The sequence below is a fragment of the Cornus florida genome, unplaced genomic scaffold (assembly GCF_030987335.1).
Source record: "Cornus florida cultivar Cherokee Brave unplaced genomic scaffold, ASM3098733v1 CherokeeBrave_3.0.0_Hap2_Chr11, whole genome shotgun sequence".
NCBI classification, from domain to species: Eukaryota; Viridiplantae; Streptophyta; class Magnoliopsida; order Cornales; family Cornaceae; genus Cornus; species Cornus florida.
The window spans coordinates 105159640-105186568 of NW_026775581.1; the positions used below are offsets into that span (position 1 = coordinate 105159640).

General features: G+C 34.0%; 1 protein-coding gene across 1 annotated transcript; it reads right to left on the reverse strand.

The window, feature by feature from the left end:
• Positions 1 to 6800: 6800 nt before the first annotated feature.
• Positions 6801 to 26089, reverse strand: LOC132282347 (arabinosyltransferase XEG113). Its single transcript, XM_059783997.1, has 13 exons — positions 25575 to 26089; positions 23843 to 24139; positions 23499 to 23704; positions 22231 to 22336; positions 16317 to 16573; positions 16015 to 16150; positions 14262 to 14356; positions 14106 to 14159; positions 12805 to 12918; positions 8489 to 8587; positions 8279 to 8398; positions 7392 to 7478; positions 6801 to 7290 (listed from the first exon to the last, which is right to left on the reverse strand). Exons 1-13 carry the CDS (start codon positions 25738 to 25740, stop codon positions 7123 to 7125), a joined length of 1905 nt encoding a protein of 634 aa, XP_059639980.1. The 5' UTR covers positions 25741 to 26089; the 3' UTR covers positions 6801 to 7122.
• Positions 26090 to 26929: the final 840 nt, after the last annotated feature.

Sequence of the window (26929 nt, forward strand, 5' to 3'; positions counted from 1 at the left end):
TAGTGAGCTATATTAGTTTTGCAAGTCATGGTCATGTAATGTAAACTGTAACTTTTGAGGGTAATTAGATATAATTTGAGATCATGTAAATACTTAATGATGAATGGGAAATGAGGTTATCTTTTGAGCTATTGTTAATGCCATCTAATTGTATAATATCATGCTTTGTTGCCGGGAATTCAGAAATTGGTTGCAAGATAGGTCCGGTATAGGTTGAACATGCACAAGGCACAGGCAGAATGCTTTTCCAGTGAGTTTAGGGTTCAGGGACCTTGTTTAGGCCGGCTAACCCTCATCATCAGCCGACTGAAACCCTAGGTTCGGCAAACCGAACCCCCTTCGTCAACTGACCGACGCTTGCACCGTGACAGTCCTGAGAGTATGTTGATTTCAGAATCGTTTCAATCGGCCGACCTGTAGGTCAGCCGATTGAACCTGCCCTATCAGACACCCGATAAAGGGCCATCAGCCGGCTAATCATTCCCTTTTGACCTGTATCAGCTATCCCTCTCTGCAAAGTTGTATCTTGGAATGTTTTGGAACCCTAGATAGACTCGTTTGACAGGTATGGACTCAGGAAAATGGTGGTATGACCTAGTTTACCTCGGGTTCTGGTAAGGATCGGGTTAGCAGTTCGGACCCACGGGTTTGGGTCGTTACAGTTTTTTCCTCCACCCTTTAGTAAGGGGTAGTTGTCTCGCCTTCTTTAATACGAGCGATGGTTTTCACCTTAGAAATAGTATTCTCACCCTTTTAATAAGGGAGATAGTTGTCTCATCCCTTTAGTAAAGGAAGAAAGCTTTAATTGACTTATCATTCTCTATGGAAGTAGTAGTTGTCCTTTCATCCCTTAAATGAGGGAATGAGGTGAGTTATCGGGCTTTACCCAACCATTTTAGTATGGGGATGACAATTACGAGTTTCACTCTGTCTGGAACCTTATAATACGGGTTACTTTGATTTTGATACCTCATAATACGGGGTACTTTGATTTTGATCACTTAGCTCGGGCCCTTATAATACGGGGCACTTTAATTTTGGCCCCTTTTAATACGGGGGATGCCAATTACGAGCTTTATTCAGCTCGGGCTCTTATAGTACGGGACACTTTAATTTTGACCCCTTTTAATAAAGGGGACGATAATTACGAGCTTCATTCAACTTTGGCCCTTGTAATACGGGCACTTTAATTTTGACCCCTTTTAATATAAGGGACAACAATTACGAGCTTCATTCAGCTCGGGTCCTTATAGTACAAGGCACTTTAATTTTGACCCCTTTTAATATGGGGGACGACAATTACGAGCTTCATTTAGCTCGAGCCCTTATAGTACCGGACACTTTAATTTTGGCCCCTTTTAATACGGGGGACGATAATTACGAGTTTCATTCAACTCGGACCCTTATAATACGAGACACTTTAAATTTGACCCCTTTTAATACGGGGGACGACAATTACGAGTTCATTTAGCTCGGGCCTTTATAGTACGAGACACTTTAATTTTGACCCCTTTTAATATGGGGGATGACAATTACGAGCTTCATTCAGCTCGGGTCCTTATAGTACATGGTACTTTAATTTTTGCCCCTTTTAATACAGGGGACGATAATTACGAGCTTCATTCAGCTCGAGTCCTTATAGTACATGGTACTTTAATTTTTGCCCCTTTTAATACAGGGGACGATAATTACGAGCTTCATTCAGCTCAGGCCGTTATAATACGGGACACTTTAATTTCGACCCCTTTTAATACGGGGGACGATAATTACAAGCTTCATTCAGCTTGGGTCCTTATAATATGGGGCACTTTAATTTTGACCCCTTTTAATACGGGGGACAACAATTACGAGCTTCATTAAGCTCAAGCCCTTATGATACAGAACACTTTAATTTTGACCCCTTTTAATACGGGGGACGACAATTACGAGCTTCATTCAGCTCGGACCCTTATAGTATCGGGTACTTTAATTTTGGCCCATTTTAATACGGGGGACGATAATTACGAGCTTCATTCAGCTCAAGCCCTTATAATACGGGGCACTTTAATTTCGACACCTTTTAATACGGGGGACGATAATTACAAGATTCATTCAGCTAGGGCCCTTATAATACTAGTCACTTTAATTTTGACCCCTTTTTAATATGGAGGACGATAATGACGAGCTTCATTTAGGTTGGGCCCGTTAAAAAATGAGTAGGTTCTCTTGAGCTTCGTGATCTGATCTCTTTAATAAGGGAGACTGATTTTCCTTAGCTTCGTGAGCTCATCTCTTTAATAACGGAGGTTAGTTTTCCTGAGCTTTATGTTGCATATAGTCTCTATAGGATTTAAAATCCTACATTAGGTGCCCTCATTCCCAAGCTTGCTTGTTATGCGCAAGTAACGCCAAACTTTCTATATTTTCTCTTATTTTCCAAATTAGCAAAGCAATAACAGAGAAACAGATCTATAATGTGAACATATTAATAAGCGGTTGTACTAGAGTAATCACATTAGTATGTCAATTGAAATAGGACTAATTATTGTAAATGCTATAGAAGACGGGCAAAAATAAAGCTTGCACGATATATCAATTTTATTTATTTATTTATTTTTAAAAAACAACCATGACAATTTGATATGTCCACTTATCAAGAAAAAAAGGAAGAAAATATACATTACTCATATTACTGTAACAATATTTACTCTTCTAAACACATATTTTCATTCTAATTAGAATGTGATAGGAAATACCTTCAATGGTGTGTATAATGATTTGCAATTGCAGATCTTGATGTTCCACTGAGATTGCTTGGAAGTCCTGAGTTAGGACATGGCCAACAAACTTCAAAGTAAACAAACAAATAGAGATCTCTCACAACTTTTTTCAGAGGTGCAACCTAAAAATTTCAGTAACTTATCAAACCAAGAAAAAGTTTTAATACCACGATAGAATTCTGGGTCTTCCAAAATCTAAAGATGTTAAGGAATGAACCCAACAATATAATTGATCCTAATCAAATTTGCAGATCAAAAAAATGTTAAATCGTTTCAACACTTAATTTTTTTATCGACCCTATTATTATTTCATTGATTTTATTTTCTTTTTCGGTAAAGGAAATCAATCACACTTAAAGCAAAAGAGTTACTTGTCCTCTTGAGCAAGAATGTTTTTTTTTTTTTTTTTTTGAATGGTAGAGCAAGAATGTTGTCTTGTTCATTTTAGGGATAGAAGAAAGTAGTGAAACATAATGCATTTCTTCTGACAAGTTGCTGATCTTTTAAATGTGTTGCCTAAAGTTACTCTAAATTCAATGTTATTGAGAAATGTAGCTTTTTCTAATGGCCATTTAATCATCAATGTTGATGTCAACAAAGTACTGCATAACTAGTTGCAAAAATTGCTTCTTCATAAGAAAACCATGACTCGAGATCTATGTTTTGCCAGAGTTTCAACACGAGGTTGAAATTTTTGACTAAAGGCCACATATAAATAGGACAGTGCACTAAAAGTATTGATTGAATTATTAATCATGTAGTGTCAATCGAAAGAATGATAAGCATTTCACAACCTAATCAACATTTATAGCTCTTTCTTGTAAATAAATTATAGTTCCCAAATGGCCAAATGATAAGAGCACCTATGGACCAGAATTAGCTAATTGCATGGCTCAATGTAGCAATCATTAAGAGTAAATATATAAGAAGCTGTGGGCTCTGAGATAGCAACATAACTGAGCTTTGGAGCTGTGAGATATGGAATTTTTCTACTTTAATGAATATTTTAAAAGGTTATATAACCAAACCATCGCAACTATTGTTGACAATTTCCAACAATATTAGGGGTAAAAAAAGAGATTGAGGAAAGAAACCATGCATGTAATTTATTAAAAACATGTATGAAAATCACAACGACAGATTCAATAAGAAATTTCATGGCAACTCAATTGTTGGCTACGTAAATTTTTGCATTTTGTTTTCATAGGCTCAGCGAAAACAGGGAGAGAAGAAAAAACATTCAAAATTTTGCATTGCCATTTAGACACAAACATTGTCAAGTTGACAAAATACTACCAGCGAATCTTTGGATCTAGTACAAAAAATGGGTCGTTGAACATGCAATTAATGAGTTTGCTGGAACTCAAAACAGATTAGGGCAAAATGTGAAACCGATCTATCGCACCGCTTCCCTTTTGTGAAGATTGACCATTTTCTAGATCAGTTTTAGAAAATGGCTACTCTTGAATGGGTAGAAATTGGTGTTATTGATATAAATTTATGGTTAAAGAATCTTTTTGAAAAATTAGAAAGCAAACTAACGGTATATATTTTTGAATTTTCGGATTCAAAAGCTTTGCTTAATAGACAATGGAGATGGTTGGATTAAATTTAAATAGCATCCATACATTAATTAATTAAATTTAAATAGCATGCATAATTGCATACCTCCATGTCCTTGTGCATGGTGTCTATCTCATCAATGTTGAGGGAATTTACAACCCCAGTTTCGGAATACTACTCCGTTATACAAGTTATATCCATTGCCTCTTTCTTTCTTCTTTCAAGTCAACTGATTTAATTCCATGGCAATTCTAGTCCATAGACTTATCTTTATATAATACCAGGAATGGGTCCTTCAGACCAAATTAAGGCTTCATTTTGTATTCCTTCTTTGTAAAGGAATCAGTCAATAGGGGAAATTGGCGCTGGTCGGATGCACTCGGAAGGTCAAGTTAATACTTAACGATTGAATATCCTATAAATGATTAACTATGGAATTTATAGCGTACCTTTCAAGTTGCCCGACTTTTACTTTATAATAGAATTAACAATAGTCGTATCCATCTAGGAAATTGATTCCCTTTACTCATTCACCAAGGATTGGGAGAGTTACTCCACATAGAAGTCGTTGCTATCTCATTTACCTGTAGTCTATCCACATTTCTTAGGCTTTAATGTTGATTAGACTTTAATATTCCTTATCAGTATTTATGTTGTATTAGGTATTTTTAACATTTATAATTTTAAATTAAATTTTCTAGATTTATGACTTTTTGATATTAATGAAAGCAAGTGTCTGAGTGGTTAGGTTACTCCCTATGCTTGAGAGTTCGTGTTCAAATCATCTACCATTTCCTCTAATCAATAACTCCTAAAATTCTTGCCATAAAAAAAATAAAAAATAAAATAAAAAATTTAAAGAATATTATGTACATTTTGTAAAAAATATATTGTAGTACTAAACATAGTTATTATTTTATGTTTTTAAATTTGTGACAACAAGTGTTAATAAACATCATTTTTATTTTCTATTTTCATTCAACAAAGCAAAACCATGTTTCTGCTTTCTTAAGATTGTAAAAACAGAAAACGAAAACGTTACTAAATGCACCATAGTCTTTTGTTTTTTTGGTTTTTTCATTTTTGGCCTTTCTCTCTCCTCTATATATGAACAGCCACCACCAGCCACAATCCTTTCTTCTTCTTTTTCCCCTCTCTCCGTCTCTCCCCTAAATCAAAAATTTTTTTTTTTTTGGCCTCTCTCTCTCTCCTTTATATGAACAACCAGCACCATCCTCCACAATCACCGCCACAATCTCCACCCCAGCACAACCCATTATCCATAACCTTCACTCAGACCTTAAGAGGGTTCAAGGTTTAATTTTCTAGCGAAGGTTGCTATTGGTGAGGTGATTAATTTGGCTTTGGAGAGATTGGGTTTTCTGGGTTTTGCAAAGGTAGAGAGGTTAGAGAGAGGAAGAAAAGAGAGTGCAGAGGGGATGAGAGAGGGAGATGATCAGGTATGAGTGCAAGCAAAACAAAAAAGTCAGCAGCCTATTAGCTGTTGACACGTATGCGAGTGTGGAGCGACAGTCGCACCTGTGAGTGTCGCTAGCACTCCTCAAGAATAATTTGTTCGTACAAAACTGGAAAGTATAAAACAATTCAGAAATGCGTTTGGAAATTATTATCCAAAACTTAGTTTGAAAAAGGCGGCCTGAATTCAAAACTTCCATTGCAACTTTCTAAAATTGTTTTTGTTACCAGAATTTTCAAAAGTATTTTACCAACAGTTCCAATATTTTTCACTTTTTCTTTCCTCTATCTTTGAATATTCAAATACAATGTAAAAGTCATACAAGGATATAAATTATTATTATTATTATTATTATTATTTTTATTTTCCCTTTGTCCTATCTTCATAATCGATTTCTTTTGGTGAGATGAATATCGTGAAAAGTAAATAAATTGTTTTGGAAAGTGTATTTGTATAGTACAAAATATATATATTAAACATGCAGTGACCTAGCGATATCAGGTCTCTACTTTTCAAAGGAAGATCAAGGGTTCAAGCTTCCTTGGAGGCATGTGTGTGTGAGTATCAACTATGGAAAAAAAAAAAAAATAGTACAAAATATAACTCACAATTATTGGCCACTATATAAAGTAAAAAAAGAGGTAATAATTATAATACTCTAAAAATAAGGAACTTCCAACCAAACTAGGTATGTTAATAAGCGTTGAAACACGGAGAAAGACTTCCTTGCACCTTTAATATTTTGTTATGCGCACCATCAAACAATTGTATCCTATCACACAAGTAAAAATACTTTATTTTAGTAAATCTTATCACTATGTATCAACATCTAATCAGTTGGTGATACCAAATCACCATCCAATTAAGTTTTCTCCGAAAAACGGTTTCAAGTATCATAGTCACTTTATATAAATAATGCCAGATGTTATATTTGTATCTAATCCATCCATTCCAGCATTCCTGTTAGAACCACAATGGATCTCAAACTCAAAACTCAACACTCAACACAGAAAGGTTAGCTTCTTGTTTTATTTGCATTTCTGAATAGTTAAAAAAAATCAAAATTTTTCAGTAGTCATGTACAAAAAAACTCTACACCCTATTCCTATTTCAAAGATTATATTCTAATGGCCTCACAATAAATTTCAAAAGAGTATATATATATATATATATATATAAAATACACCTGTCTATAAATATGGATACAGTTGTCATGGTTTCAACAATACAAGTTAGGTACTGGGGCAGATCTGGAAATTGCATTATCCAGTGTTTCCCCCCCTACTTTGCTGGTGCAGTGACATATAATGGCAAGATTGGGCATCACCACGGTGGATGGTCATCTGCAGGAGTCTGGGGCGGTAAAGGTTTCCAACCGGGTTTCTCATCCCAATACATGTCATAATATATGTGGCCGGGAGTGTGACCATCCACGCAACACCATATGCCTACATAACGACTCACACGTTTCCTGAATCTCTTGTCCCTCGTCTGACCATATATTTACATAAAATTAGTCACATTGTATGAATAAACATAATATGTGTAAAAAAAACATAAAAATCTTCAATAAAGCACTGAACTAAACTTGCCTTGTCAGTAAAACCTGAAAACGCATCGTGCATTGATAAGAATTGGATGACTTTGACATCCTTGAATGAAGAGAATACTGTTTTGAACTGTAGATAAGACAATTATAATTCAATATGATCAGTTGGTAATTTTAGTGAAATAAAATTGGAATAGTAGATATATAGTTAACAATACAGGGTTCATCCTTCAGAACTTGTGTGAAGGGGAGCTATGCTAACAAATTTATTATCTTAAATGGGGAAATGACCAGAGATATATTGGTTCAAGAGAAAGCTTGGATCATTACTAGCCAGTCTAAGGTCAGACCACTGGATTAAGAATGAAGCCCAAGACTGACCTTAAAGCGAGAGACTAAGGCGGTCGCCTAAGGCCCCACATAGATTTTTTTCACATGGGCCTATTATAAGACGGTCTCTATAAATTCATATGGAAATGTGTAATACATATGTACAATTCTTTCATATAAACTGAAGAAGAAAACCAAGGAGAAGATAACAAAGGCGAAACTAGAGGAGAAAATCAAGGAGGAAGTAATTAATGTTCATTAAACTAATGTTAAATGTATACATACGAAGTCTCATTTGTAGATTTTGCCCTAGACCTCCATTTGTATTGAGCTGCTCATGCTAGCATGTCATATACTGGACACTTCAAAGAGTCAAAACGGCAATTTTATTCCATTCCTAAAATCTCCATTTTTAGTTGAATGTGAAGGATTACTGAGAGTACAGGGGTAGTTCCTGAAAATCATACTTGATATCTCCTTAAAAAGTTGACTTTTCTGGGAAGGACTAACAAATTGATATAGAGAGAGTATATAGAAATATATAACTAAAGCATCTGGAAAAATCGGCATGTATGAAGCTTGTAGATTAATTGGGAATACCGTTTCTTCTTTGCTCTGTTTTGGAAATTTTAGTACTCTCAGTGAATTTGTATTGTTTGATACATGACAATCCAGGGATCCTTCTTGACAAAGTTGAACATCAAGCCATGAATCCTTTACCTGAAACAAACAGGTGGTAGCTTCGCTATTAAAAAAAAAAAAAATGAGGATAGTAATTCATTGATCCGAACGCGGCTGATTTGTACATACCTCTCTGGGCACCGATGGATTGTCAAAGAAAGAGTACTCCCTAAAATTGATCCCAGGTCCAAATTCCTCAATAGGAAGTTCTTTTAACATGACATTCACCTGCAATCGTACAATTTTTGATTAGTATAGGTAGCAAACTTGAAAATTGAGAAAGGATGGAATGAGGAGTCCAGATTCTTTGGGATTTTTTTAGTTTTCTATTTATACAACTTGTATGGAAGGTTTAACTCAATATAAAAACTCAAATTCAAATGAGATAAAGAGGCAGTTACACGTTTGTCGAACTGGTCTTGAACTTTTTGAAAATTGTATGAATATAATCAATACAAAATTAAGAAGTTTCTAAAGAAAATTTAGTTTCAAGTGACATTAAGTAGAAAGTGAGTGAACAAAGAGGAGAGTAATTTTTAAAAGAATTACATGACAAAGAGTTTCAAAAAATGTTGAAGAACCATTAAAACAAAAGTGGTTCTCGGAATGACACTCATAGAGAGGCCCAAAGATGTTGAAAAGCAACTTAACAAAAGTGATTTTCCCCCGAAATTCAACAACAACAAAAAAAAAGATATAGCATTGAGTTAGATATTACCAAAAAGTTCTACTTCTAGGGGAATTGAATATGCAGAAGGTTTAAAAGATCAATGAATTCTAAATCGGTGATATGTACCAGATGGTCCATCAGGTTTCAATCACTTCACTTCATAATGATGAAATTATCATCACATTAAAGCAATAAATAAAAGGGTGCTTTCTGGTTGAAAGTCTCTCAATTCATAACTTTCCCCACATACAAGTTTATTCAGTCCCCAACTAGTAAGGACCTAAAAGTAAGTCAATGGGGGAGTGAGCACAAATGCACTGTAGGAAACAAAATTTAGTTTCTCCATGTCATCAAAATTATAAAAGTAATACAAATAACACATTCCATGTCACCAGTTATAACACACATCCATTTGAATCATAGAACTATATTCACATAAGGTTAGTGCTGCGGAAGATTTAACCTCGCCAAATAGTAATTCTGTAAGACGAATGATTTATCTCTGAACGAGATCATGGTAGTGGTTTTAAGTCGATCACTAGCAATCCCACACTGTGATGTTTTCTTTTTTTGATAAGTCACTTTGGTGGTATATTTTCTGTTGAGACAATTTTGTAGTGGTTTTCTGTCAACCATTACCAGTTTGTCACCCCAGATTGCAACCCAAAATCATAGTAGAATACCAAAATTTTGGATGACATAACCAGTATACGAGATCATCCCCCGGTCACCCCCAACAACAACCGACTTAACCTGAATCTTCTTACCAAGTCACCTCAGGCATCGCGTACTGGAGAGTCACCATCTTGGATACTTCCCGCTAGCCCCTAGCATGCAAGGCCTCTTCCAGGAGTCACCCCCAACACACATACATAATGCTAATCCACAAAACAAGTCGTACTTACAAAATGGCCCACAAACATCACAAGAAATCAACCCGAGGATATCATAACAGCAGTCCAAGACTGTCATTACAATGTTCAAACCGAGGGTATCACAATCTCGAATAAAATGGGAGCAGCATCAATCCAAGGCACAATAACAAGACCGTCTCAATGATAACAAATGCAAAATCAATGAAAGACAAAACGAGGTCCGAAACCATCTTAAACATAATGGAAGCGATATCAGCAAAAGATACAAGGATAAAGTCTCAGACCATCTAAAGAAATGGATTTTGAAAACGACATTGCTCTTTGATCATCATATCAAGAATAATTGGAATGAGATAACAGTCCAAAACCATCAAGATGACAATATAAAGCCCAGCTTTATTTCTTTATCAATTCATGACCACACATTTAGCAACTATTTTATTCTCACAATTGTTTTGGTTTTGAGAATTTTCAGACTCAGACCATATCTCAGACATATTGGTTAGGGATCTAGGCATTCTCTTACATTCTATGATTCAGAGTATTTCATCAATCTGAAACCATCACCATCTAAGAAGCACGGACACGGATACGGGACACGGATACGACACGACATGGACACGGCGACACGGCAAATCCAAAAAAATTAGGACACGGACACGGCGAATAGTATATATATATATATATATATATATGCATTAATAATTTTTAAAAAAAAACACTGATATGTTTAGGTTGGAATATATATATATATATCACTGATATGTTAGTATATATATATATCAGCAACTTTAGGATACGGACACGGCGAATTGTGGCATCTTTAGGTTAGTATATATATATATCAGCATCTTTAGGGTAGTACAAAACAAAAACTAGAACATATCAGCATTAAAAATTAAAAATAAAAAATAACATATCAGCATTAAAAATTAAAAAAAAAAAAAAAAAAAAATTCCAGAAAAGTGTGTCCGAGCCGTATCTGAGCCGTGTCCGAGCTGTCTGAGCCGTGTCCGAGTTGTTGGAGTCGTGTCCGCGCCGTGTCCGAAAATTAAAAAAAATAAAAAAAATTCCAGACACGTTTTTTGGCGTGTCCGACACGTGTCGGGGCGTGTCCGACGCGTGTCCGTGTCCGACACGTGTCGGACGCGGATTCTTCGCTCATTTTGAAGTGTCCGTGCTTCCTAGATCACCATAATAAATCAATTTAAAATTTCAATTGAATATAAAATGTCGCTATCACAGCGGTACATCATATCACAGTACTCACAACCAAAGGGAAATCAATATGATTTTAATAATAGTTGGCTGAGCCATTATTTTAGTCTACGAAAGTACTCCGCAACATTTTCCAAATCAATAATTCAATTTCAAAATCCATGTCCACGGCTTTTTCAAAATGTTATCAAAATCCAAAATTGGTCAAAATGATTTCACAACCAGGCTAGTTTCCCTTTCTTAAGCAAGCATAATAAAGGATGTCTTACACAATAACGATAACAATAAAGATTGGGAATGCACATGTATCTGTAGTTCAAAGAGAAGAAACTGATATTCTTATGGTCAAGGATAAGACTATGGTTATTGGTTGATAAAGTGAAAAAGATATTTGTTGCTTCCCAAAGTGCAATACCAATTAAGGAATCTGCAAATAAATTTCTTGTCCTAAACAGTGATTCTGGAATTGGATGAAAAGACCTAGTACCATCATAATTAGTAAGAATGATCAAGTCATTTCTGAAAAAGGTTATAGATGTTCAGGATCCAAAGAAACCTAATAATGGAAGGAAAGTAGGAAGAAGAAGCATGCGAAGAAAGTTCACCAGGTTAGAGAGGTTGGAAGTAGTTCAAACTTCTGCAACCTGGAACATAAGGGATCTTAATAACCCCTCTAAACAGTCATTGATTAATATGAAACTTAGATACAAACTTATTAATCTATGACTGTTTAGAGGGTTACAGAACTCATGCAGAAGAAGAATTTTGGGATTTTCCATGTCCAAGTCAGAAAATCATCCACAAGTCCTATTACATGAACCATAGCTATTAAATAAGTCTGTTGCTCGAAGTTCAAATTTAATTCTTTAACGTTAATGTGAAAATATTTTTCAATAACACCAGTGACATTCTAGCTGTAAAGCTATGAACAATAGATTCTTTAATTCAAAGCATAACTATTATGGTTGCCTAAGAAGCACAGACACAGATACGGGACATGAATACGACACGACACAGACACGGCAAATCCAAAAAAATTAAGACACGGACACGGCAGGGACATGGCGAATAGTATATATATTATATACATATGATGTAGTACTTTAAAAATTACTGAGTGTTACTATTTTTCATCAACCTCATAATGAAAAAAATACACATATCATAATTCATCTACTGTAATAGGGTAACGACTGGCCCTTAAATATCTATTTGTTTTGTCTAAAATTGCAAGTTTAGAAGTTATTACGTACTAACCACATAAGTGAGTAAAAGTTGTTAAATAACTTCACATATTTATACTTTAACCCAATTGTCTTTCAAAAATTATCTTTTAGACCCCCGAAAATAAGAGATGAGTGTCGGACACACACCCCTAGAGTGTCGGACGCGTGTTCGCAGAGTGTCTATGCCGCGTTCGAAAATTAAAAAAAATAAAAAATTCCAGACACGTTTTTTGGTGTGTCCGACATGTGTCAGACATGGATTCTTCATCCAATTTGGAGTGTCCGTGCTTCCTAGATAGTTGCTTTCACCACAGAAAGCTTATTCAAGAGGGATTTAAGAAAAGGGCATCATCACCTATACACAACCAAGAAAGAGAAAAAAGAAAAAGATACATATGATCCTACCAAACTCGAACAAAAATCATAGTTATTATAAATTTAAACAAAAGAGAGTACCTCAAACACATGATCCAAAGGGCAGAGAAAAGGTTGTCTTGTCATAGACCCCACCAAAATTCCAGGATGTGGAAACCACAACCTATCCAACCTGCACCATAGTGGAGGCATAACCTAAAAATCACAATAAAGAACAAAAAGGAGATCAAGATGAGGACTTCAAAACAGTATTAGCAAATATAAGAGACTAAATTGATCAGCCAAACAATATTTTGTAATTAGATTTACTAAAACAGACACATATCTCTTACCAACAAGGTACACCACCGTAATCCTGGCTTAAAGTTCATACACAATAATAGATTGCAGTTGCATTTTTATATTGATATCCGAAAAGAATGTGCATGATTGGAGGCAGTATTTTTATTTCCTAGTGCAAAGAAAAATATTGATTAGATACTTTTGTTTAATAAACAGAAGGTGACCAACTAGGGTTCAATGCTAGGTGCAATCATCAAAGATCAAGCTACCAAGCGTGTGCAAATCTATGAAACACGAACACCAGAACAGCACATGAACACGTTGACACAACAAATTATCTGAAAATTAACATGCATAAAAGCCTTTTATATTATTATTTTAGAACTATAATTACCCAATGTGTTATTAGCTTCCATCATAATCCCATTATGACTGATAATAAGCAGCCCTTTTATGCACTAAAATTTACATAAAAATAAATTATATATATATATATATATATATATAATCTCTATATTTTCAAAAAAAGAAACTCAATAAACTAGGACAAAAAAAAAAAAAAAAAAAAAAAAGAAACTCAATAACGACAGAGGGCAAATACATTTTCTATGGTATTACACTAGCAAGTAGATATTCTTTTAACTAATCAAATTTAAAAACTTATGATGTTACAAATTTGAGCTGAAGATGAGGTTTCCCTTCTCAGAGCTTCGAAATGGGTATATAACACTTTGATGAATGAAAAACTAGAATTAATAATAATTCAACCATAGCAGGAGTATTAATGTTTCCTACTTTTTTATTTATATTTTTGTTAACAAGAAGACTCCCATTACACCAAAACTAACCTTTATTAAATCAATTTCTATCATAAAATTTGAGGAAAATCAGTATGAGATATATATATATATATATATATCATGATCTTATTTATTATTATTACAGCTGTAGAACTAGCATGTGATCATGCAAATATATAAAAGAGCAAGCAGTTCTCCATAATGCTAATGAGTATGCTAAACACGCAAATTTTCATTTTTCCTTCAACAATAGAGTAAGATCAAAATAACTAAGATGTCATAGGTTAGAATGGTTCTCACCAGTGTACGATTCAACACTGAAGCAATTGCAAGCGCTGACCTTATTTGTTTTATCTGAAGAGAACAATTCACTATATTATTAATGAAATGCAAAATGGTAGTTATAAAAAGATAAATTGTAATAGAGTCAGTAGGATTAGGTTAATACATGCATACTTGGTAATTAATGAGAGAAAAGTGTGATTTAATATTATGGTCCCCATCTAGCAACAAGCTCTTGGGAATAGACGGTTTAAATGTCAAGAAACCTCCTGCACAAGTTTTTCAAAGAAGTTAAATTGTCAGCTTCTCTTGCAACAAAGTAGTTATCTCAAAAGCAAATGTTACTATGTACAAGTACATATAATTCAATTACTGCACCCATTGCTATTGAAAATAGAGTATAACATTATTAAAGTGTATCTATAGTTTTTATTATTTATTTTCATGTTACTCATATTTTTTAATAATTGATATTAACTAGTTATTAATTCGCACAACAGACAAGGATTGAGCTATAAGACTTAAACTTTGATTCCAAGACTATGGGAATGAGAATTTTACATCCCAGGTGGAATCAGTTATCTACTAACTGATTGTACCACATCCCATAGAAATGTAGTTCCCGTTATAATGCCGAATGTGGGAATTAGACAGAGTGAGAACATTCTAGCTCTCGCGTCCCACTAAACAAACGCATTGTGCATGGCAAGAATAGGTTTTTAAGTCCCTTTATTATTTCTATTTCTTTTGGTACATAGTAGCATGAGCATACAATTTACTCAGAAGAAATGCTGATGGGACATTCGTTTCTATTATTTTCAACTATGTTAATATTTCCTTTATCTGGAATCAGTCTCCATAGAACAGAGGAGGATTGGAGTATATTTCAATCAACCACATTTAAATGAATTTGAGTATTTCTCTGGTGTTGTGATATCAATGCATACCTAATAAATTAAAGAAAAATAAATAAAAAGATATTTGAAGTGCAACTGTGCTATATGTTACCAAATGCTTAAGAATTGAAAAACGTGTTCACAGAATAAGCAAGTTGAATGAGCATTGAGCAAGAATGGAAGGAACTAAAAATTTATAAATCTTATGGGAAGCAATCCCAATTAAGGGCAAGGTGAAAAAGAGTCATCTAAGATAGTGGTGGTAATAAGCACTTGAGACCAGTGACTAAAAATTAAAAGTGGACAGAATTTCATGTTAGCAATGCTAACAAGGGTAAGGCCAAAATGTATGTTGCTTGAGTTTGTAACCGAAGGAAGGTGGATCTATGAATTAACATAAAATATTGCCTTAGAGAAAGTCACACATATTTCTACACGTCCAGCCCCAGATAGAACATACTTTGTTGAGTTCTACAGTGATAATGCTCATTTTTCCCTTATTCATCATCATTAGTAAATTGTTTAAAATAAATTTGATAATATACACACAGGACAGCAGCTATAATCTAAACTGTTAGCCTCATTAATCTGGCTGTTTAATCATTTAAAAAAGAATGAATGAAAACAATAAAATTAGAAAGCTTCTATAGAAATGAATATGTAGAAAATATATCCAGGAATGAGATGCATGGATCAGAAAAGAATCAAATAACTTTATGTTGTGCTCATTTTATGGCAGTTTTTTTTAGTGAATTTCACTAATAGACAAAAAAATAAAAAAAATAAAGTAAATTTAAACAAGAAGAAGATAATAGTGCAGAAGAAGATGCAATGGATAAAATTAACAAATATAATGTTGGAAAAAGATAATAGTGAAGAAGAAGATGCAATGGATAAAATTAACAAATATAATGTTGATCAAGATATAATGGAAGTTAAGATGAGCCAAAATAATCAATCACACCTTGCGAAGAACAGTCTACAGAGAAAGCAATTTGCAAGAATGAATGTAAGATATGGCTCTGAATTACCTGGTGAGTCATAATATTCTGGCGGATCATAGAAAACCATTGCTTCACGTAGTCGATGCCGCTTTCCTTCAGTACCAGCATATTGAAAAGTGGTGTGCACAGCATATGGCTCCATTCGGAGTTGTTGATACATGGCCTGCCAATACAAATAAGGATTGATGTAACACACTATACAATTTATTCTGCTATTTGTTGAGGATTTAAGCAAGCAAAATCAGAAAAGGAACTGAAGATCTGGGATGCACACAGAGAGCCCAGGAATAAGACTGGTGCACAGAAAAAAACTATTAAATAGACCCTACCTGGACAAAGAAAGTATGGCCGCTACAAAATATACTAGCTGGTAACAGTCCTAGCTTGAGGTTTCCATCATAAGCATGTACAAGTCCACTTTCCCCAACAACAGATGGTCCCAACTGCCTGCGCACGAGGTCGTTGAAGCCATTCTGATCCCATATCTTTTCATCAGCTAGAAGCATATCTTTCCATTCTTTTGCCAACTTTTTTGCAGAATCAGTAGGGCGCCAGTGGAAAATTCCTATATTGTAGGCAGCACCAACTGTCCAAGGTGAAAAAAGAATTTCATTAGTGAAATGGCAGCTAAATAGTAATCCTACCTTAAATATGAAGAATGTCATTTAATCACAACTAACCTATTTGATCAAAGTACAGATTTGAACATGAATATATATATATATATATATATATATATACAAGGTACTTGAGTTTATTATAAAGATGAATGTATTCAGTTGATAAAAATATGTGAGGTCAAGTGGCCAGGATGAGAAGCACTATAGAAGTGAGACAAAGATTAAGCTTTAATGATAAAAGAATATGTATAACTAAACCCATTATTTCCTCCAGTTCTGGGTTTTTGCCTGGTTCTTGGCTAAATGCTGAAAACTATTAGGGCGAAATGCCTATCATCCAATTTTGGGTCCCTGTATGAAAGCGCATATACATGGATCCATCATTCACATCCTTACAGGTTCAATGCCAATAAAGTAGAAGCAGATCGACATGCCCAACAGTTGACCAGTTCCACTGTCCAAGTCCTAGGCCTAGTAATGGATAAAGGGCCCATCACTTAATAGGGTAAACAGGTAGCTACTTCCACCCCTGTGCCTATATTACGAAGTACACATATTTATCATCCTATGTCAAACCAGTCTAGGTTTTCCAGCCACGCTTGGTAAAGACCCCGTCTCTTGGGCCTTAATTTGAAGGGATAGTCTTATTGAATCTATTTAAAAGATTAAGATCAAGTCTTCTGTAAATGGATCTTATAGTTTACATTCACATTTAAACCCAAATGAACTCTGCTTATGTCTTGATATTGCCTTATCTTTATATAACCAGTCCCAAGCTTGGAAAAAGGAGGGAGTTGCTTTAGGTAGGTTGATAGCCAGTGTGTAAAACTTTTGTACGGACCAATACGAATATGAATCCTAAGAGGATATGAGTAAATGCTAAAGCATTACCCTTAAGCAATGCGATGCATTAGCTTCCGCATACCATGGAAAATTAGCAAGGGATGCCACATCGGCGCCCTGATGCAAAGTAGGCAAGGATTCTTGTGTTTTTTTAAACAAGTGTGGGTAAAGAAGTTAGCTCAGGATAACTTAGATTATGGATTTGGAATATAAGAACGTTAAGGAATGGAGTTGATAGACACTACGATTAGAAGGATGGTTAATATATTATGTCTATAAAAAGTTAATGGATACAGAAAAAGCTAGAAAAATTGAGAATACATGATATAAACTCTATTATATAGAAAATATTGACATAGAAATGAAGAATGGATAATCATTAATACGAATTTAAAAGAAGATATTATAATTGTGATTAGAGAAGAGGATGAAATAATATTAATAGACCATGTGATGAGAAGAAATAAAGTTAATAAACTAGGAAAAAAGAAGAAGAAATACAGTTAATATATTTAGCGCTTATGCACCCCACTCCAGACAAGACTAGATGAACACATTAGAAAATAAAACATATAGAGGAATTAATTCAAGGGATATTCAAAGGAGAAAAATTATATATAGGAGGAGATTTTATGATCATGTAAGAAGAGATTATGGAGGGTGTGAGATGGTACATGGTGGACACAGGTTTGGAGATAGAAATGATGCTGGGGAGGACATCTTAGACTATGCATTGACATATAATCTGATTGGAAATACCTATTTTGTAAAGAGATATACATTGAATAACCATCAAAAGTTGATCAAATATGAGTCCAATCAACTTTTTTCTAATTAGAAAGATAGATTGCTTAACATTGAAACTATTGTAAGATTATCCTAGGAGATTTAACATCACAACTTAGGATAGTAGCATTAGATGTCTATATATAAAAGGACAATAAAAAAAGTGAAACAAAAGTATGGATCCAAGAACTAGGTGGTGAAATTTAAGAGGGCAGAAAGTAGAATCATTTAAGAAGAATGCTAAAAGTAGAAACATGGAATTTAGAAGATGAAAGAAACTTAACGTGGAATAGAATGACCAAGTGTAATAAACAAGTATCAAGAGCTGACCTTCAAGAATCAAAAGGAAAAAGACCAATTATGAATTATCTAAGGTAACTTATTAGTGGAATGAATATGTCTAAACCATCATATAAACAAACGGGGAAGGTCATGAACTGAACAAAAACTAAAAATATAGAAATACCTTTGAAAAATACAAAGATGTAAAAAAGAAATTTAAAAACTAGTGAAAGAAGCTAAATACAAATCATACAATGATCTCTATTCTAAATTAGGTATAAGAGATGGAAAAAAGAATATATATATATATATAAGTTGCTAAACTAAGGGAGAGGAAAACTAGAGTTTTTTTTAACCATTGTTAAATATATATAGAGTGAAGATTTAAGGGTTTAGTAAAAGGATGACGGCATTAAAGAAAGATGGAAAAATTACTTTGAGAAATTGTTAAATAAAACTTATCTAGAAAGTAGGTTTATATTTTTTTGTAGGATTATGGAGTGTGAGAATAAAAATATAATACAGAAGTCAAATCAGGTTGGGTACTCACTACTAAGACTATATGGCATTCTTATTAAGGTTTGGAAGTGTCTAGAAGATGACAGTGTGTCTTGACTAATAAAATTGTTTAATAAGATGATAAAAACTAAACAAACATGATGAGTGGTGCAAAAGTATCTTAGTGCCTATATAAATAAAATGAAGGGGGTATCCAAATTTGTACCAATTATCGTGATTTTTAATTAATAAGTCAAACTATGAAACTTTGAGAGAGAGAGAGTGATTGAAGAACAACTAAGACAGGAACGGAAGCATCCAAAAATCAATTTGAATTCATGCCAGGAAGGTCAATGATGGAGGCAATTTTCTTATTGAGGAGACTGATGAAACAATATACAAAAAAGAAAGATAATCAGAGAAAGCTTATGATAGGGTGCCTGGAGATCTAATATGGAGGATTTAAAAAAAGAAAGGTGTCACAAAGGGATATACAACTTGATAGACGACATGTACGATGAAAGTGTTACCATAATTAGAATGAATATGGTAGAAACGTTAACTAATGTAGGCTTACATGAAGGGTCAGCATGGAAGCCTATATGCTTTTACTTTTTTCCATAATTATAGATGAACTGACAATACACATTCAAAATGAGATTCCTTGGTGTATGTTATTTGTTGATGATATTGTTTAATTGACGAAACTAGTGAAGAAGTGCTAAATAGGAGATTCGGAGGAAAGCTCTATAACAAAAAGGATTTAACGTATGAATAAAATTGAATATATGAGATGTAATTTTAGTAATCTAGAAGTAAAAATATGGCAGTTGTGAAGATTGAGGATCAAGAAATACAAAAAGGTGAACATCTCTGCTATCTGGAGATAATATTAAACAAAGAATCAAGGCATGATGGATTAAATGGAGGAATTTGTCCCCCCCCATATTGTGTGATCAACGTATCTCCGTAAGATTGAATGGGAAGTTCTATAAAACAACTATTAGACAAACCACTCTTCATGAAAGAGAATGTTGGGCAACTAAGAAACAACATATGCATAAAGCGAGTTTGGTCAAAATGCAAATGTTGAGATGAATGTCCGACAAGACAAGAAAGGATAGAATTAAAAAGAAACACATTGCGAGATGATTGAAGTTGAACCAATTAGAGATAAAATGAGAGAAATCGATTAAGATAGTTTGGAGATGTGTAAAGAAGACCACTAGATGCACCAAGTAGGAAAAGTGAAATGGTCCACATGGAGGAAGACCGAAATAAACACAGGTGGAGTTAGTGACGAAAGATGTGAAAACATATGGTTTGATTGAGGCTATGACATTAGAAGAGAATGAAAAATAGAATTCATGTATCCGACCCCAAGTAGTGGGGCCAAGCCTTTGTTTGTTGTACATTTGAACCACAAGTTACGTTCAAGGGACCCATTACATTATATGGAAAAAAAAAACTCAAGCCAAAAGGCAAGAGGATGCTGGTTTGAGTGGAAAACAACCAATTTGAACAAAGTAACATTAAAATTTGTCCTACTCTAGTTTTTGACTCTTGGCACCTCACCAGACAGGACCAGCACTGAATATTGGCCTTACTACAGACAGTCACATTTGGTCCCATAATCGGGCCTTACTCAGGTCAGACTTCAGATAATGATGGAGTCTTTTGATAGCCTTGGCCACAAAAACAGAATATGGTTGTCTGGCAAATTAATGTAAATGCCATTTTTATATACAAAAATCTATAACTCAAAATTGTACGATTTTCAGTTCATTGTCCATTAGAATAACATGCAAAGACCTCTAAATTATAACTCTGGTTCCATATATTTAGTTAAAAACAGTAATGACATGTTTAATGAACCAAAGTTTCATTCAGGACCCAAGGGTGTGATAACAGTGAAAATGATAGTAAGTATGCCGTTGTTATTTTGGATAATATCACAATATTTCAGAAATGAAAACTATAATCATTTATGAAATTCTGTTCCTTTCTTATTTACATAAAAATTAATAATAATAATTCTGTTCATCAAAACAATTTTGCGATGGGTTCAGAAGAAGCCTCCCTTGTTCTCCATATATCCAAAAGTAAGTTTCTTTCTGTTGAAGCCCATTCAGTAATTCTCTACCACATGAACTCTAGAGAATAAGAAAAAAAAAAAAAAGACGTATGTGATAAAATAGAAATTAACTTTTATTACAAAGAAAAAAATTGTTCTTGCAGTGACATCAAGAAAAAATATATTATGCTACAGCAGAAGTTAGGCGTTTCAGTTAAAACCTAGTGCTGTACTTTTGGAACAAGAGAAGCCTACTTTTAAGTACCTTGAATTCTAGCTGGATACTAAAATTTGGTTGATGCATTTCCACGCACACGCATGCACACACATCCAGTCGGGAAACCAACATAAGTCAATTTTATTCTTTCTTTTTACCATCATGTTAACTCAGAATTCTACAAGATGTTTCCAGATTGAGAAAGTTCATCAGAAGAAACAGAAGGTATATGATGAGAAGCAGATTGTGTCCACAAACAAGAACCGCACACGCCTATTCTGTACTTAAAGTCAGTAAAAAGCATTGACTCTTTGCAAACATGAAATTGAACTTCATGAACCCCAAGGGGTTGGCTCAAGTGGGTAAGAACTTGGCTCTGGTGCCTCAGGAAGCATCAGGTCTAAGGTTTGAATCCTCTTGGGTGCAAACAATTCCTTGAGGGGGGTGTGTGAGTATGAACTAGGAAAAAAAATTGAACTTCATGTTTCGTTCAACAATTGTCCATTCTAGGAGGAAAATTATTTTGTTAAAATAAAGGAGATTTGAAACCATATCATCACGTATATTTATACAACACCTTAAATGAAATAGAATACAGAGGGTGGTTAGATAAAGACTTGTTTGAATGACTTCACCTTAAACAAGGTAGTATAAAAGAAACTTATTGAAGGTAGTATAAGCTGCTCCTACTACAGCAACTTTTTCCACACTTGCAAGTATGCATGTTGGACCGACTCTTCATAACAAAGATGGCATTATAATGTTGCAACTTAGCTCATGTGTCAGGAAATAAGCAGACATAATCCTTTTCAAGATTTGCTAACTGGAGTTCAGAAGACTGAACTACAAACAGCTATAAGATATCAAATAACAACCACTCTGAAAATAGATAAGCATTAAAAGCTTTTGAATACAATATTCACCTTGTTGCCAGATGTCCAACCTGTCATCAACAACTGTTGGTATAACTTGATCAGTTGAAGTAAGAACATCTGCCTCTGGAAAACGTGCAAGATATGGAAGGGGGTTCTGTACCACAACCATAGCAGTTAGAGAAAAGAATCCAACAAACAGAAAAAGAAAAGAACTATAAGAAAGAAACTACAAAATCTCTTAAAGATGTTTTCAGCAACACATCCATAAAGCTCCTTGAGAATTACATAAGAAAAACAAGCAATAATATAAAGAAGAGAACATGAGCAAAGAGAAAGAAGAAATGAGTAAAATGAGAGACGAAGAATAAGCAATATGAGATATATTTTAAAAAAATAAAAAAATTTATTGTCATATATTACTGATCTAGCTATTAAGCCACCAAAATTTATATTTATAATGTCTACGATATATCACAATGAATGTGTTATGCTTCTCCTTTTACGAAGTGCCCCCTTTAAACCCCCACAGGTACCGGAGTTGGCATAAGACCTCTGGACATGACTCAGAGGTCTTGTGTTCAATTCCCGGGGGAGTCAAAAACCTCCTCCCAGGGCTACCAGATAGGGCTGATGCCCGTGAAGGGATTAGTCCTGTCTCCAAAGGGGGTGGAACACCCTCCATTTTTTTTTTTTAACTTTTATTTATTTATTTATTTATTTTTTTTAAATATAAAAAAAGTAGTCCCTTCTAGTGAAGGGACTTGATAGTATGAAAAAAAGAAGGAAGAAGCCAACTCAAGCGTAGTTCATCCTCCCTCTCTTCTATCTATCTATCTATCTGTGTGTATGTGTGGTAAGTAAGTAAATGATATAAAAAAAAAGGGAAAAGATGTATAAAAAAGGGGGGAAAAAAAAAAAACAAATGTGCAAGAGTTAAGAGGGGCATCCCCCCAGGTACAAACTCCATCAAACAAGAGGGCCCAAAAGAGAAACCAACCTCTAGAACAAAGTAGTTCATATTTTCAATAATAAAAAAATCAAGAAAAAAAAGACACTCAAAGAAATTTAGAAATATTATATTATCGAATCTGGATTTCTAGTAGTGTGTCCCATCAAGCCCCAGATCAAACTCGTAAAATAATTAATGACTAAAGAAACATTTGTAGTCAAAATGTCTATAATCTACCAACAAAGAGGAAAAACAAAGCAAGTGATAGATTGACAAAAATAATGTGAGCAGAGGGAGATGAGCTTGATCCCAAGAAAGATAATAGAAAATAATAATAATCATCAAAGTAATAAGCACAGAGGAGCACCTTCAACCAAACCATGTCAGTATCACACATCAGAAGCTCACAGCCAAAAGGCAGGATTGCATCTATTAAAATAACTTTCTCTCTCCCCATTTTGTGAAATGTTGGTGAGCCCCATCCAACATCTACTGTGCTCATATGGCTACCCATATCAAAAGTTGGAACCCCTTTCCAATACAAAGCCTCCAAAAGTTTTGTATCCATTGCACCTATAACAGCAACTTTCATTTTCTTAGACTTTAAACATATCAAATATGCGATACAGGTAAATGTGTCTTCACACAAAAAGTTTAATCCTTATGATTAAACTGAAACAATATACATGGCTTATGTTACGGAGCACATACCAACAAGAAGATTGTCAAGACCCAAATCTGTCAGGTGCTTAACCCATGTCAGGATAAAATCCATAAAAGCATAGTTACCAAAGGTCACTATAACAACATTGTCTTTCACCCTTTCAAGAACCAGTTCTTTTGTCAACTGAAAGGTCTTCAGATGTGGCATTTTTGAACCAGGAGGGGGAGCTTCCCAAATAGGTTTCATCAATTTGCTTTGAGGATGGGGTGCAAGCGCTGTCACTACACCCATTGTTCTTAATTGAGAAGAGTTGGATGCTTGATTCAAGTATTGAGAATCTACACCTGAGATAATGCGCTCATGGGTATAAGTAGGGAAGGGAAAAAAAAGGGGATAAAATAATATATAGTGGGAAGAAGAAGCAAACAAAAAGCTTAACGTGTGAAGGAAGAACATCATTAAAGTTAGTGTCTTCAACAAATTGTGGTAGAAATTTCAAAGAAATATTACCCAAGCTCGGGATCGCAAGCCAAGGATAATCTTGGAACAAACCCCGCAATGACGGGAACCTTGTGCACTGGGTTTGCCCTCGCCCTAATAAGGAGAGAATTCATGTACGTAATGTGCACTTAATATCTAGCATGGTCAGAATATGAATTTTAATCTATTAATCCGTTTTGCATAACATTGCCACAAAATTATTGTTGACAACCATTGAGAAAGAAGTCTATAGAGTTAGATTGTCAAACAACTCTTTTGATCATCAGCTCAGTCCAAAGTAGATTCCATGTTCACTAAACATATGAAAGTCCTTCCCAATCCGAAAGACCCAGAGAATTGTGAATGGACAGCCACTAATGCATTTCAGATTGCACTTAAAATCTCTCACAATGCAAACACCAAGTTTTTAACCTCTCAGGCATGGACCACACCATGTAAAATCCATAAATCATCACAATCAAATCACAGTTGAGGGAAATGACAAATGAGCAATTCAACAAAAAGGAGAATGCCAATATTCTGAGAAAGAATGTGACACAGAAAGCTTATATGCTGTTTATGTGAATTATAAATATGTATGTCTATGTAAAGTTACTCTTGGTTGACATCACAAGGACTCGACCAGAACCCCAGGAGCAGCTCTTTAACAAATTCAAATGGTAGATCACAATCCCATGGCCGGAAGGTAAACAAAGGATACCCCAAAATAAATAGATTAATAAAAAATTGAAAATTAACCAACTAAGAAACTTAAGCATGAAAGGAACTGATACTAAGTGAAGCATCAACAGCTTAGCCCCTCTACAAGAAAACACACACACTTTGACCCAAGCATTATAGATTGCAGTCTCATATAAACTAGCTATCTGCAAATTACCAATGTCCGTACATGTATATGCACGCACACACGTCTGTAAGTATGTATTTATCTATAACATTATCCTTGGAAACAGGGCATCTCCAATCTTTCAAAAGTACAAATTAATCCCACAATCCATTATTCCTGATTTTTGTATACTCATATTCCAGGGTGTTATTCAACCTAAGCTCATACTCAATATTATAATTTGATCGATTCAGTGAAGTAGTGAAACAGTAACTATATATTTTTTGCAAAGAAAGCAAGTTCATATAGAAGCAATCAACAAATAAATATAACCCACAATCTATTCAATGCAACAAAAGAAAAGAAAATGGCACGCACTCACACACACTCATAGATATAGATATATATATATATATATATATATAGAGAGAGAGAGAGAGAGAGAGACGTACGGGAAGTAGATGGGGGAAGCCACCACGTGGGTGAATTGGGAGAAGAGTAAATGGCGGAGAAGACATAAAAAGAAGAGAAGACGATGCCGATGAGTACAGTGGCGTAGATCGTCAAGAACAGTGGCTTCGAATTGGCTATTTCTTGAAAAGGGTTCGCCCAAGCCATTTTATTTATTTGTACATTCAATTTCACAAACAGTGGCTTGGGTTTCAGATTCAAATTCTCGTTATAATCATTGCATACATATAAGTGTATCTGTTGTGTGGTTTAAGAAACGAAAGAAACCCTAAAAAGTTACAAATTCTGTATCGAGAAGCAACTATGAATGAAGATGAAATAGATCGGTCAGAGGAGTGGCTAAACAAGGGAAACTGCGAAAGTCAAATAGCGCCATTGCTGTCTGAATCTGTCAACAATTAGATAATAATGATATTACAAATAATAATATGCAAATGCTAAAAAGTAGTAGTATGGTGGTAGTGGGTTAGTTGATTTTATTTTATTTAATTGCTTGGAAGAAATCTCAAGTGTTGTCAGAGAATCTGTGCCAATTGAGTTTAATAAATATCTTTAAATAAACCAACGATTGTAAATCTTGTCAATAAGGCAGGTTTTGATCCAAATTCAGTTAAAACCGGATGATTTATTCATAGGTAATTAAAATATAAATTATGATAAATTCGATTAAAAATAATACTTATAATATAAATATATTATAAATAATATATTTGTTTTTAAGAAAAAAAATAGCATTGTTTTTTCTTCTCTATTCTTTCTTACTTTTTTTCCCCTTCTTTTCCATTCTTATCCTATTTTTTTATTATATTATAAATAATTAATTAATTTATTTATTTGGTATAAAAATATATATAACATTAATTTTTTTTCTTCTTTCTTCTCTAATTTTTTTTTTTTTTTTTTCCATTCCATTATTTCTTACTATATATATATATATTTTCAGAAAGAGTGTAACAACTTTTTTCTTTTCTTTTCTTTTTTATTTTTATTTTTTAAAGTCATTATTTGATGATTTTTCTGAACTTAAATTTTTGTAATAAAGGTTGCACCATTAATGGATTTGTCACCTAATCATTCAGTAACAAATTGATAAGAATTCATTCATAAATAATAGGTCGAATCAAATTTTAAAAATATTTTTTTTTGTGTTTGAAAACATTAAGTCGATAACTTGAATTTTAAATTAGAAAAAAAAATTAATTTATTATTAATTAAATTTCTTTCAATTTTAAATTTACTCTCAAACACAAACTTATTATTATTATTTTTAAAAAGTTAAAAAAAATGTATGTACGAGCATATTACATCAAATTCAGCTTTAGTTAAATAGACCAGC